Below are 15,740 nucleotides of genomic sequence, written 5' to 3'. Positions count from 1 at the left end.
GTTGTAGTCGGTCTTACCACCACAAACAGATACGAGACTCATCGCGGATTACCATAGAATGCCACTCGGTGTCTCAGATGATTCTGGACCTAAACCGTGCAAGTCCCTGCTGTCCGTGGTATGGTGTCATCGGTAAATGAGGCATGACGACTCGAAATCTCAACCCAGTTACCAGTAATCAGTTCGTAAGGAAAGGAAGATTAGAGTTTAACGTCCCGTCGACAGCGATGTCGTTAGAAACGGGAATGGAAATTTACTGTTCCGGGAATCATCCCAGCATTTGCCTGGAGTGATGTAGGAAAATCTAAATCAGGATGTCTGGACGGAGATTCGAACCGTACACTCCCGAATGCGATTCCAGTGTGCGCCACCTCGTCCGGCCAGTCTGTTCCTAACGGTTCGTGGTGCTTGTTTTTCTGTAAACTCTGACCACTTTCCAGTTGTTCTCATCCTTCTATTCGTCAGAGACCGTCGAACATGGCTACTATCTTCTTGCGTATAGTCCTGTGGGATGGACCTCTCCCCACTTTTCTCGTCATATTGTTGTCCTGAGTCCATTTCGTCGCCATTCGCTCTGAAGTAATTGCATTACAGCCCACTGTCTGTGCTATCTGTGTGTATGACGCTCCCATGTAGCCCATGACAACGATTCACCTTTCTCAAAATCCGAAAGATGACAACAAGCCGCACGTGTACGCCCTCTGGGCCTACTTTGTTGCGATTTACGTCTTAAAAGATCCAGTGACGTTAAAAAAGGTTTGTGCCAGGTGGGTTCCCAGGATGTTGACAGTGGCTCACAAAGAAACAAGAAAAACGGTATGCTGCGAACTTTCGGAACAGTACGAGAAGGGTGTAGATGAATTTCTTGGAAGAATTGTGACTGGTGATGAAACATGGCTCCATCATTTTTCACCAGAGACGAAGAGGCAATCAATGGAGTGGCATCATGTAAATTCACACAAGAAAAAAAAATCAAAGCCATACCTTTTGCTGGAAAAGTTACGGCTACGGTGTTTTTCGATTCCGAAGGACTCTTGCTTGTGGACATCATGCCAAGTGGAACCACCATAAATTCTGATTCCCATGTGACGCCACTGTAGAAACTTCAAGCTCGATTGAGTCGTGTTCGACCACATCGGCAAAAGCAGGATGTTTTGCTGTTGCACGACAGTGCATGGCCACATTTCAGTCAAAAAACCATAGAAGCGATCACAAAACTCGGATGGACAACACTGAAACACCCGCCTTACAGTCCTGACGTGGCTCCATGTGACTATCATCTCTTTGGGAAACTGAAAGACTCTTCGTGGAACAAGGTTCGAAGATAATGACTCCCTTGTGCACGCTGCCAAACAGTGGCTCCGACAGGTTGGCCCAGAATTTTACCGTGCGGGTATACAGGCGCTGGTTCCGAGATGGCGTAAGGCAGTTGAGAGGGATGGAAATTATATGGACAAATGAAGATATTGTTCCTAAAGGATGTGTTGTGGTTGGCAGGAGAGCCAACACCGGGTTACTAGAGGAAGCCGAAAGGCACGCGTTTTAGCTCACGCAGGCTGGCGTGAGGTCTGGAACGGGACAAGGAAATTAGAATTTAGAATAACGGACGTAGCTAGTGGAATACTTAACTTTAATCCGATAATGAAGAACGTCGGTCTTGACGGTACATGATTCAATATATAAATAGTAACTGATAATGGCGCCTTGCTAGGTCGTAGCAAATGACGTAGCTGAAGGCTATGTTAAACTATCGTCTCGGCAAATGAGAGCGTATTTTGTCAGTGAACCATCGCTAGCAAAGTCGGTTGTACAACTGGCGCGAGTGCTAGGAAGTCTCTCTAGACCTGCCGTGTGGCGGCGCTGGGTCTGCAATCACTGATAGTGGCGACACGCGGGTCCGACGTATACTAACGGACCGCGGCCGATTTAAAGGCTACCACCTAGCAAGTGTGGTGTCTGGCGGTGACACCACAGGATGTATCTACACACTGTAAAACTTTCAAACATGTTTTGGAGTGACCCTCGTAAATTGTGAACAATAACGGTCCTGTCACAGATCTTGATGTATGCCAGACACTGGTTTTTCTTATGGTTGCGTCTTTCCGATACGAACACGCTACTGAGTTTCAAAATATCCACGGGTGTACTGCCGGTCTACAGTGTCCAACGGGCACAATATTTCGGCGATCATACATGTCGCCATCATCGCCTGACGATGGCGACATGTATGATCGCTGAAATATTGTGCCCGTTGGACACTGTAGACCGGCAGTACACCCGTGGATATTTTGATTATCAAATACGCCGGGAGAAACTCAAGAATCACATCATACACCTTTACGGGGAGGAGATGTACCGCAGCATGAAGAAATTTGAAAAGTTGCGCCACCGTAGACCTGATGATGGCGACATGTATGATCGCCGAAATATTGTGCCCGTTGGACACTGTAGACCGGCAGTGCACCCGTGGATATTTTGATTATCAAATACGCCGGGAGAAACTCAGGAATCACGCTACTGAGTTCTTTGTACTTGTAAGTCTTTCACTTGATCGCATACCTGTTTCTGTACTTGGCAACGGTGCGGAATTGTATCAAAGCCTTACGTTTCGAGTTTTTGGGGAAAGAGACTATCTCTGGCGATTAGCGACGTGCAGGCGCGACAGAGCGCTCGACACGTGCGGCCGCGAGGTGTCGCCACCAGCTCCGCTGCTGTGCGCCACCAGGGGCGTCATATCTGGGCGTCGTTATCCGCGCCATTAGAGACGCCCAGCTGACTCGCTGCCGCTGCGGACGTCAGTAGGCCTGCTTGCCGCGCGGCCCGAGAGATGTCGCCCCGAGCGGCGTCGGCGGCGCGCCAGTCTGTCCCGCGGTGGCGAGCTGCCCGCGCTACGTTCGCTGCCGGCTACAGCCGAACGACCACGAAAATGGCACGTGGCCGCTAAAGACGCGTCGCACCAGCTGGCGCAGCCGCGCAGTACACCGCTGGGATGACAAGAGGACCTGGCATTCGGTATCTCCACGGTCAGTCCCTACTCCATGTATTATACTCGGTACCACGCCGCGCCTGCATACTTTCAGCGCTGTCGCCACTCGTATTTCCGGCGCGGTCAGCAGCCTTTGCGTGCGCAGACGCTATAGCGGAGGACGTGGAATTAGCGAGCCGAGGCGCCAGCGGCGACCTCCCCCCTGCAGGACCGCTAGCGAAGGCAAACCGGTTGTCTGCGGCGATCAGCTGGCGCCCGAATGCGGCCTTTCGCTACTTGCTGGTTTTAGCGCAAACTACCAAGGACGCAGCTGGCTACACTGCTAGTAGCCGAGCCGACATCTCTCAAGATGTCACTACCCTGCGCTAGAACCTGTCTCGATACGAAGGCCTTTAACAAATTTCGCATTTACACGTGCTGTTCTCTTAAGCGTTATTACGTACTGAGGAGGTAAGCCGAGTGTCAGCGAGAGAATAAATGATTCAAGTTACAAAACAACAAACTGAGGCAGGTTAAGTCAGCGACTCTGCTGTGCCAAAAATCTCTTCATTCACAATAAAGTGCTTTAATACGACTAAAAACAAATGTTGACCTCCTCCCGTGGAAGACGCAACCAGTTTGGTGCTTTTGGCAACCCATTTCCCGTGTGCCATAGTTTGATTGTGTTTCGTATTGGGTGAATCGGGCAGCGATTTGCGTAGATAATGACGTGCCCTTAATTACAGTGACATGGGTGTGGATAAGGTTTTATGGTTTGCTATGCTGTGCTGATTCCTTCATAGACACATATGCAGGATATTGCAAAATCTGAAAGTGGCTGTTTCATTCTTTCTCTCTGAGAAGATCACTCATTAAGAGTCTACTCAAACATTTGTTTTACTACTTTGACTTTATTCACTTCCCTTTACTTAGAGAGATTTTAACAAAGACTACGTTTTCTCTATTTTTGTTTAGTATATGCATGTAGAACAGTATATATGGATATGGACTTGTCTTTCTTAAAACATATTAATCTCATAAAAATTGCAAAAAACAGTGCAGGGGCTAATGACCCAGGTGGGGCGTTTCATGAGCGCATAATGACAATAATAACTCTCTTCTGCGATGACGATCACATCGAAACTTTTAAATATATGCTAATGTGCCAAGCAAAATATAAGCATTGCTGGAATTGTTTTGCTACTGATATTTCGTGAGCTTGCCTTCCTTCCGCCAAGGAAAGGAATAATTATTGCTTTTATTTCATACGCTTTGGATTATAAATTACAAAAATTTCGAGGAACGAAATAGTAATTTGTAAATATTTGTCTTCGCGAAGTTCATTGAGTATCTTCGCTTTGAGTTGTGTACTTTTGTTTCTCCAGCGTTGCATCCTGTCCTGCAGTTCGTTCCTAATTACTTATCAGTCTGTCCAAAGCTCAACCGTTGTCGTTTATGCGGTTCCGTAAACAAAGCAATTCTTCTGGACCACAGATTGTAGTGTCCGTTTCTGTTGTTCCCAGGCATGAAGATGGCGCCCCCCCACACTTAGTCATCGTACAACTCTTAGCTTAGATCTAGAAGCCACTTGAGCTTCACTAAACTAAGGAACAGTAATCTTGTATATGCCTGGCGTGAATTGCGGAGTAAACAAAAGATGACACCGAGCAGGAAGTACTGTATTCTCTGTTGAGATAGCAACTTACCACTGTAATAGTTGTTTCTCATTAGCACTTTGTAGATGTACTAGTAAACACAAGGCCTCGTTAAAAAATATACTACAAAAGCGCAAAAATCGTCTACATTAGTTGATTGCGTCTAATGTACGGAGCAATACACTTTAACGAGCGTTTTAGTTAGATTGTGTCACGCGTTAGGCATTAGTAAAAACTTCCTCATAAACCTGCCCATAAATGTTCAGAATGTGTCTAACCCTGATTGCATATATCGATTGAACGATGCATGGTTGTGGATATGACTAAAGTGAGCCTATAAACCGATGCATCGCTTTTTAATCCCCCTCGTGCTGGTTTTCCCGTGCTACCTAGTTGTTGTGTTGAGTAACGTAGGTCGACATTTTGGTATAGCTGAAATGCGACATGACCATAGTAAGTTCAAGGAAACGGAGATCCTTTCCCGGAGGGCAGTGTTTATCGTGTTCGACTTATCGGTCGCATTATCAGTTGTGCTAGCGAGAAGTATCGAACACATGGCAACAGTGCGCCTTGGGTAAGATAAATGGCAGACGGAACTTCAAAAATTTACTCACGCGCCAGAGACAAGAAAATGAAACAGCATTTCGAGCTCTTTATATTCTACGTGGGGGCACGCGGTCGCTAATTGGAATGGATTGTGTCGAGAGGAACGTACAAAGCACGTAGCGTTTGTGGCAGAAACACATGTAGCGCCTGCGGTATTGTGATAAGTGTGTCGTACTGACTCTAGCTTTCAACCTGGATATCGGTTTGTGGCAAAATGCTATGAGAAAGAACACGCAACATGCATTGGAAATCTGTGGTGTAGGAAAAGGGGGTGGGGGGAGTACACTGGCTATCAGGACCCTACGACATTCTCTCAAGAACGATAGATCTAGCACAGGGCATCATATTTTGTCAAGCAACCTATACATTCAGTTTCTCTATCTCTGACGACCTCATCGCCGAATGGACGATCATTCCTAGCCCTCCTTTTTCCTTTCTGTCCTCAGATCTGCTCGTATGGAGTTACAGCAGCTCTGAAGAGTACTGTACTGTGTTGATTATGACAGATTGAGGTAGGTTACAGGTAAATGAAACCTGGTCGATTGAATTGTGTCGCTGGAGATGAGGGCAGCAGTATAATGTTTTGTGCTTCGGATCGGAAGAGATGGATTTATTCGTGTACCATTAGAAAATCTGATATGGAGCACTAAAGATAACCTTTTACTTTCGGTCCTATTCTTCTCTCCGGGGAAAATATAAAAAAGAAAAAGGAGGCGGTCTGGTCAAATTGCTCCTCAAGTAGTTACGAAGTGCTTCTTTATCCACCCGAACATCATTTAGTTCTCTTAGGAAAAAGTGTACGCGTCGAATCTGTTTTGTTTTATATGTGTATTAACAGAACTGAAGCAATTTTTTCCTGTAGCAACACACTGTAATTGGCGCATCATTCAATGAGAAAAGAAATTTGAAGCAACAGTCTGAACCGACATATGTAAGTCGAAAGTGAATTACATGCTTATTGTCAAAATAACTTTGTGGATGGCCTGCGACAGATCTTCAAAGAGGCTGCCTCAAAACTAACGGCATAAGTTACACGGATGTAACAATGGTTGCTGAGCGAGAGGGCTTAGCGGTTAAGGCATCGGCCTGGAGGACGTGCGTTCGCATCACCGAGCCACGATCCAGATTTGGTTTCCTCGCATTGCAAAGTGCGAATAACGCGATGCTTTCTTTGAAATCGCGTGGACGATTTCTTTCTACACCCGTGTTGAATTTGGAACGTTGTTCCGTCTCTGATGACTCGTTGTCAACTGGACGTTAATCCCTGATACTCCAGCTTCCATCGCACCAGTGATTGAACAACTCTTTCGAACCGTCGGTTTTGTGTCGAATTCTTTCAAAAGCAACAAATGTTGACAAGTGCTACTCTATATTGTCAGCTATAGTTGTGTAAACTAATCTCATCAACAGTCGCCATAGAAAAAAAAAAGTCTCGGAGCACTGGCCGCTTGACTGATAATATCCAGAGAAGAACCTCTGACGTATGAGCCGTGTGTCAGAGCTTCTACAGAAAACGCAAGAATGGTGGTAGCTCTGGCAAAGACGATCATTGACTATCAAACCGTATGTTGTTCTGCCTCCAACAGTAGGCGTTGTTCCATTGGGCGCATACAATCTACATCTACATCCATACTCCGCAAGCCACCTGACGGTGTGTGGCGGAGGGTACTTTGAGTACCTCTATCGGTTCTCCCTTCTATTCCAGTCTCGTATAGTTCGCAGAAAGAAAGATTGTCGGTATGCCTATGTGTCGGCTCTAATCTCTCTGATTTCATCCCCATGGTCTCTTCGCGAGGTATACGTAGGAGCGAGCAATATACTGCTTGACTCCTTGGTGAAGGTATGTTCTCTAAACTTCAACAAAAGCCCATATCGAGCTAATGAGCGTCTCTCTTGCAGAGTCGTCCACTGGAGTTTATCATCTCCGTAACGCTTGCGTGACTACTAAATGATACTGTAACGAAGCACGCTGCTCTCCGTTGTATCTTCTCTATCTCTTCTTTCAACTCTATCTGGTACGGATCCCACACTGATGAGCAGTATTCAAGCAGTGGGAGAACAAGTGTACTGTAACCTACTGCCTTTGTTTTCGGATTTCATTTCCTTAGGTTTCTTCCAATGAATCTGTCTGGCAGCTTCTTTACCGACAATTAATTTTATATGGTCATTCAAAATGGCTCTGACCACTATGCGACTTAACTTCTGAGGTCATCAGTCGCCTAGAATTTAGAACTAATTAAACGTAACTAACCTAAGGGCATCACACACATCCATGCCCGAGGCAAGATTCTAACCTGCGACCGTAGCGGTCGCCCGGCTCCAGACTGTAGCGCCTAGAACCGCACGGCCACTCCGGCCGGCCTATAAGGTCATTCCATTTTAAATCACTCCCAGATAATTAATGGAATTGACTGCTTCCAGTTGCTTACCTGCTATATTGTAGCTAAATGATAAAGGATCTTTCTTTCTATGTAGCACATTACACTTGTCTACATTGAGATTCAATTGCCATTCCCTGCACCATGCGTCAATACGTTGCAGATCCTCTTGCATATCACTACAATTTTCCATTGTTACAACCTCTCGATATACTACAGCATCATCCGCAAAAAGCCTCAGTGAATTTCCGATGTTATCCACAAGATCATTTATACAGGTTGTTACAAAAAGGTACGGCCAAACTTTCAGAAACATTCCTCACACGCAAATAAAGAAAAGATGTTACGTGGACATGTGTCCGGATACGCTTAATTTCCATGTTAGAGCTCATTTTAGTTTCGTCAGTATGTACTGTACTTCCTCGATTCACCGCCAGTCGGCCCGATTGAAGGAAGATAATGTTGACTTCGATGCTTGTGTTGACATGCGACTCATTGCTCTACAGTACTAGCATCAAGCACATCAGTACGTAGCATCAACAGGTTAGTGTTCATCACGAACGTGGTTTTGCAGTCAGTGAAATGCCCATTTGATGTATGGATTAGCACGGGGCAATAGCCGTGGCGCGGTACGTTTGTATCGAGACAGATTTCCAGAACGAAGGTGTCCCGACAGGAAGACGTTCGGAGCAATTGATCGGCGTCTTAGGGAGCACAGAACATTCCAGCCTATGACTTGCGACTGGGGAAGACCTAGAACGACTAGGACACCTGCAATGGACGAGGCAATTCTTCGTGCAGTTGACGATGACCCTAATGTAAGCGTCAGAGAAGTTGCTGCTGTACAAGGTAACGTTGACCACGTCACTGTATGGAGAGTGCTACGGGAGAACCAGTTGTTTCCGTACCATGTACAGCGTGTGCAGGCACTATCAGCAGCTGATTGGCCTCCACGGGTACACTCCTGCGAATGGTTCATCCAACAATGTGTCAATACTCATTTCAGTGCAAATGTTCTCTTTACGGATGAGGCTTCATTCCAACGTGATCAAATTGTAAATTTTCACAATCAACATGTGTGGGCTGACGAGAACCCGCGCGCAATTGTGCAATCACGTCATCAACTCAGATTTTCTGTGAACGTTTGGGCAGGCATTGTTGGTGATGTCTTGATTGGGCCCCATGTTCTTCCACCTACGCTCAATGGAGCACGTTATCATGATTTCATACTGGATACTCTACCTGTGCTGCTAGAACATGTGCCTTTACAAGTACGACACAACATGTGGTTCATGCACGATGGAGCTCCTGCACATTTCAGTCGAAGTGTTCGTACGCTTCTCAACAACAGATTCGGTGACCGATGGATTGGTAGAGGCGGACCAATTCTATGGCTTCCACACTCTCCTGACCTCAACCCTCTTGACTTTCATTTATGGGGGCATTTGAAAGCTCTTGTGTACGCAACCCCGGTACCAAATGTCGAGACTCTTCGTGCTCGTATTGTGGACGGCTGTGATACAATACGCCATTCTCCAGGGCTGCATCAGCGTATCAGGGATTCCATGCGACGGAGGGTGGATGCATGTATCCTCGCTAACGGAGGCCATTTTGAACATTTCCTGTAACAAAGTGTTTGAAGTCACGCTGGTGCGTTCTGTTGCTGTGTGTTTCAATTCCGTGATTAATGTGATTTGAAGAGAAGTAATAAAATGAGCTCTAACATGGAAAGTAAGCGTTTCCGGACACATGTCCACATAACATATTTTCTTTCTTTGTGTGTGAGGAATGTTTCGTGAAAGTTTGGCCGTACCTTTTTGTAACACCCCGTATATATTGTGATTAGCAACGGTCCTACGACGCTCCCCTGCGGCACACCTGAAACTACTCTTACTTCGGAAGACTTCTCCCCATTGAGAATGACATGCTGCGTTCTGTTATCTAGGAACTCTTCAATCCAACCACACAATTGCTCTGTTAGTCCACATGCTCTTACTTTGTTCATTAACGGACTGTGGAGAACTGTATCAAACGCCTTGCGGAAGTCAAGAAACACGGCATGCACCTGGGAACTCGTGTCTATGGCCCTCTGAGTCTCGTGGACAAATAGCGCGAGCTGAGTTTCACACGATCGTCTGAAGTACTGCGATGCACCATCGTACTGCAACATTACATGTCCTTGCATCGCGTTCTTAATGCACAGTGGGGAGGTGTGGTGAAGGACATTGCACAACACACGACAAAGATATGCAAATATGTACAAAACAGTCTGTCAGAAGTTGTGAACCACTGTGGAAAGAGACCACACTGGCTGTAACATACCTTCGTATTTATGATTTTTGTACCAGTATGTGTACGGATGAAAACAATATCTGATCAATATTACTCTGTCATCTGCTAGTGGCCAGTAATATGGGGCGTGTCCAACCATTGCCTTTGCAGCTGCCTGAACTCTGCTGAGGCACTTTCAGTGATGTGTCTGAATGTCTGTGGAGGAATGGGAGCCCATTCTTCCTCAAAAGCCAAAACCAGAGAAGGCAGTGATGTTGGACGCTGGAGTCTTGAGCGAAGTCGACGCCCTAACTCATCCTGAAGGCTTTCCATTGGGTTCAGCTCGGGACTCTGGCTAGCTAGTCAACTCCATGACTTTTACTGTCACAAACCGTTACCTAACAGATGCTGCTATACCACAGGATTCATTGTCAAGTATATACAGTGAGCTTCTCTGAACTGTACACAGTACACAATGCTATCAAATGTGTTCATACCCGTCCCATTTAGCGTTTTCTTAAGCGCCGTAAGGGAACCAGACCCTAACCACGGAAAATCACCCCTATGCCTAACACCACCACCACCACCTCCGTGCTTCACAGTTGGCATTACAAATATACAGTTCCGTACTGTCGCCTGATAAACAAAGTAAGAGCCTACGGAATATCAGACCAGCTGTGTGGCTGGATTGAAGAGTTTTTAGCAAACAGAACACAGCATGTTGTTCTCAATGGAGAGACGTCTACAGACGTTAAAGTAACCTCTGGCGTGCCACAGGGGAGTGTTATGGGACCATTGCTTTTCACAATATATATAAATGACCTAGTAGGTAGTGTCGGAAGTTCCATGCGGCTTTTCGTGGATGATGCTGTAGTATACATACAAGTTGCGGCATTAGAAAATTGCAGCGAAATGCAGGAAGATCTGCAACGGATAGGCACTTGGCGCAGGGAGTGACAACTGACCCTTAACTGAGGCAAATGTAATTTTTGCGACCACCCTCCGCAATGCAAAACGGTCCACATTCATCAGTATTTGATCGTTGCCTGGTCTTGGTTAGGCTGCGGTACTTCCATCGCTTTTCCACTTCACAACCACATCACCAACAGTAGACTTGGGCAGCTTCAGAAGGGTTGGTGTGTCCCTGATGTTTTTGTTACTCACATCACACCCAATAACTAGTCGACGCACTAAGTCACTGAGCCCACCTGACCGAGCCATACTGCTGTTACTACACTACTGACAACATAAAGTACCCTACCTTCTTTTATAGAGCGGGTCTGCGCCTCGTGACATCTAGGGGACAATTCCACATTACACATGTGTGTCCCAATACTTTTGATCTGATTGTGTGCTTCTTAAGTTCAGAAATAGAAAATGCTAAAAAAAAGTAATGATAGTATAAGAACAAAGTGAAATCAGTTTACAGTAATAAATGAGTTTAACAATATGTACGATACCATCCGAGGTTTAATATCTCGCCTCCTGGTTCAAATGGCTCTGAGCACTATGGGACTTAACCGAGCGAGGTGGCGCAGTGTTTAGCACACTGGACTCGCATTCGGGAGGACGACGGTTCAATCCCGCGTCCGACCATCCTGATTTAGGTTCAAATGATTCAAATGGCTCTGAGCACTATGCGACTTAACTTCTGAGGTCATCAGTCGCCTAGAACTTAGAACTAATTAAACCTAACTAACCTAAGGACATCACACACATCCATGCCCGAGGCAGGATTCGAACCTGCGACCGTAGCGGTCGCGTGGTTCCAGACTGAAGCGCCTAGAACCGCTCGGCCACAACGGCCGACACGCCTTCTGGTACATTTGCTCTACATCTAATTGGATGCCCATCTGAATGATATGTTTTGGATACCCTTACTCGCCAGCCAAAACTTCACAGTAACGTCACCTACGTGTACACCAATCCAAATAATGAAGACAAATGTACGAAGCCCTCAGTATTAAATACGAAACGTCGAAGCGCGCCTTACGATATTAGTAAGCTCATTTGTGACTGGTTACTGATCTCGTTTGGCTAGTATACTAGTCATTTACACAGTCACGGTAGGCTCAAAATTAAAATATCTACTTTCAGAGAATTTTGTCACAAACGTCATTATGTACATACCACTTGCATACAACGTGATAACATTTTGTTTCACAGTTACCACATAGAATATATTTTTGCCTTAACAATTGATTGCGGGCATTCGGGTTTGTCTCCCTAATGACCACTCCAGGGTACGTGGTGTACTTTTCTATTTGCGTAAATAGCCGGAAATGGCACTGCAGGAGTTGACCTCGCGTGGAACACACTGTGTATACCTATGGATTCTGTTCACATGATAATGAACTTGAGGCAAACTGCATAGTTGTCCATACGTAGAGAAAACAATGAAAATTATGGTGTACAATTCTCATTTTATGAAATAGCGTGTGGTAGTTGAAGAAACGGCTATTCAGTAAAATCGAGGTAAATATTGGCGTCTATATTATTCTGTTACTAATTTTTTGCATCCTGATTTATCGTTACTTATATGCAGAAGTTGTTGTGGAAGACCGAGATTGCTTTATCGGTCCTTGTTTATTTTTCTTATGCTTGCTGCATCTAACTGAAGCTGTCGGGCAGATGCTAATACTATCTAGAGATCAAATTACATAGGCTCGTGGCATGAATGAGTGTCACATTGAAACTACGTGAGATTCCCAAAATTGTGCGAAAGATATGTGGCGAACGCTTTTCTGTGATGCAAATGTCTGTTATCCAACTGTGCTCTTCATAAATATTGTCCTCGATATGAGTAAGAACGTCACACCGAACATATACGCTTACACCTGGAGGGATTTTGGCCTATAAGGACGAATTTACCTGAAAGGCATAAGAAAAGGCCTTTGGCATATCATTCATGGCCAAATCACTTTGCTAGCTCTCGTAGGTTTTCAAACGTGCAGTTCATTGTACCGTAAAAGTGTCCATCAGTCGCAGATAGTAAATCTGTATTGAATGTTTTTTACTTTCGGCGAATTTCAACAGTATTAATCAGTCTAGCACGCCTTGTTACTTTCAGGAGCCTAGAAACTTTTAGGATCACTTTTCCTGTAAAATTCAGCGTAAAAATATAGTGCTCAGTCTGAGATACACCAAAGTTGAACTCAATCTTCGAGACGGATTAAAAATTTATGCCACATTGAACCTGCAATAAGTTTCTCTCAATTAAAAGAGAAATCTACCAAGGAACCCGTTTTGAAAGTTTATTCAGTTATTCAAGCACACAATTTGCTCCTGTGTGATAGATTTTAATTGTGTATGGGTCTACAAACTCACGCTGTGTAAGAGATATTCTTTGCGAAATTATTTCATTCAGTATGGCTAGCTTCTTATGATTCGCAAATAAAAGCCTCCTTAGTGCCTTGAGCGGTAGGAAATGGAGGACCAGATTTGCATCTGTACCGTGAAACTAGAGACATCCAGCTTAGAGTGCCGATAGGACGTCGGTGCGGTACAGCATTAGCGATATATTTAGTCATTGTGAGCAAAATCTTGAACTTCGACGATCACGTTGTTCACAGTACCAAATGAACGATCCAGGATAATTTATATTAAGTTTTGTATCCCGGAATCAACTGTTATAATCTTTCATCCGGCTTTCGTTGCTACTGGATATTAAACATAGAACTCCTAATCGTTTGTGGACTTAACTTTATAAAACTGTACAAAGAATTTTCTTGTACAGTGCCACGTAACTAACAGAGCAGCAAAAACACAAATTCGTTAATTCGTTGTTCCCGGTGACCTGGAACAACTGCAGTTACAAAACCGCCTCTTTGCACATACATGGCACATACCGAATGATTACATACCAAAAGCCCTGCCATTTTCCATCTCCAAGCGATGCGTAAGCCGTGGAGAAACGCTTTGTTTGTAATGACCTCGATGCATAAGGACGTTAAACAGTAAATAAACACTGGTGCGCGCAAATTGTCTGCTCTCCTTCACATGAGTGGCCGTGTCACTGATTTCAAAAAGAAACACAAGTAAAAATCATAAGTTCTCTAATACATGATAGCTACATCTAAATTAAAGGCGGATTTCGTTCACGTGGTCATAAATGGCTGAGCGATCTGCGTGATCTGATCTCGCACTCCATGCCAGCGGTTTCCGAATCGTGTTTCATGAAACAGTAGTGTTTCGTGGGAGGTTCGTAAAGGTCCCTTGAAATGTGTAAGATAAAATCTGCATACAAAGTTATTTCAACAGAACAAATGAATACGGGATGTCAAAGACAAAAACAGCTCTTCAGTACAGCTTTTATCTTGGATGTAATTTAAAATCGGCATTCTTAGAAAACTGATATTGTGAAGACAGCAGAAAGTGCCACAGAATTTTCTTAAAAACAGTATAGTGATGTTTCACAAACTGCAATGCTACCACTTCCATCAGTGTATAGCATTAATAGAAAAATGTTTGAAAGAAATCTTTGTGCTGTGCAGTTCAGCCAGGATGTCAGGCAGGTATGGTAATGTATTACAGTTACGATGGTGTGTTAGGTATCTGATGTTCCAAGCAGGGTGCTTAAAAATCTACATCCTAGAAAACTGAGGAAGAAGACACAGTGCCTGGAAACCACATCGGTTGTCCATTGTGATGCAACTCAACTATACGTGACAATGTTCATGTAATTTCGTGTACAAGCCCTCTTTAGTCGTCGACGGTTCCGTTCTTGTAGGATCTTTCTCCGGCCGCAGCGACGTCGGAGATCTGATGTTTTACCGGATTCCTGATATTCACGGCACACTCACGAAACGGTCGCACGGGAAAATCCCCACTTCATCGCTACCTCGGAGATGCTGTGTCCCACCGCTCGTGCGCCGACTATAATACCACGTTCAAACTCACTTAAATCTTGATAACCTGCCATTGTAGCAGCGGTAATCGATCTAACAACTGTGCCAGACGCTTGTTGTCTTATATAGGCGTTGCCGACCGCAGCGTCGTATTCCACTTGTTTACATATCTCTGTATTTGAATACGCATGCCAATACCAGTTTCTTTGGTGCTTCAGTGTATAATGCTGGTAGAAGTTTTTGACTCCCAGCAAAATATTTTAGCGCAGTGCCGCACTATCTGCTTCTTGGTGCATTGCCAGTGTAACTTATGCCTCGATTTCTTCCAGTGGACATTTCACAGCACAGCTTAGTTTGTATCAAGCGAAAACTTGATTGAAATACCTGTGCGCTTAACCGGAGGACTGTGCTCTCTCACCAAACTGAATGAGGCATTCGCAAAGAGAGTCTTAATACACCATTTAATAATGCAGTTTGAAGTTCTCTCTATATAAAACTGGCGTACCGGTATTGCTTCTTTGCTTCGAATTGCATAATAGTCACAATAGGATAAACGTAGAAACTGAGTCCAGTGAACAGAATTTATTTAAAATTTACGTATCCCCACGATACGTAAGATGTTCGAACGAACACTAGAATGCTGATTAGGTCGATTTAATTCCTTGTCTGTTACCTCTTTCTTTATTTTATTTTTTAAAAAGAGTGCGAATTGATAGATAGTGATGTGGTTTGTATATTTTGTTCGTATTCAGCAGGAGCGAGATTAAATTTTCCATCCTGCCATCCATATTTTCCTTCCTTAGTCTCGTAAATCATCTCGGGCGACTGCCAGAGGCGTCCTTTAACAAGGGCCCCGCCGATTGCCTTACCGTCCTTCAGCACCTGAGTTAGAATTCTATCTGGAATTACCTCGGGCTAGACGGAAACGTAAATATTTCTACGAAGAATGACCAATTTTGCATTCGTATTTAAACCAACTGTTGAAATCGGGTGGAGTAAAACACTGTTTCGTCACAGT

The 15,740-nt window shown here is 44.6% G+C and overlaps 1 protein-coding gene across 5 annotated transcripts in view; it reads left to right on the top strand.

The window, feature by feature from the left end:
- Positions 1–15,740, top strand: part of LOC124555490 (transcription factor CP2) — an 897,377-nt gene that overhangs the window by 420,315 nt on the left and 461,322 nt on the right. The window contains exon 1 of one of the 5 annotated variants that reach the window (XM_047129416.1): positions 2,873–3,023. The exons of the other annotated variants lie outside the window; for them this stretch is intronic. Coding sequence (XP_046985372.1) covers positions 2,990–3,023 — 34 coding nt within the window. The 5' untranslated portion in view covers positions 2,873–2,989. Of the gene's footprint in view, positions 1–2,872; positions 3,024–15,740 lie in introns of those variants that run through there. 5 annotated transcript variants of the gene reach the window in all.

This window comes from Schistocerca americana, chromosome X, assembly GCF_021461395.2.
Source record: "Schistocerca americana isolate TAMUIC-IGC-003095 chromosome X, iqSchAmer2.1, whole genome shotgun sequence".
NCBI lineage: Eukaryota > Metazoa > Arthropoda > Insecta > Orthoptera > Acrididae > Schistocerca > Schistocerca americana.
The sequence above is the reverse complement of the archived record's forward strand: the minus strand, read 5'-3'. Positions and strand labels throughout refer to the sequence as shown.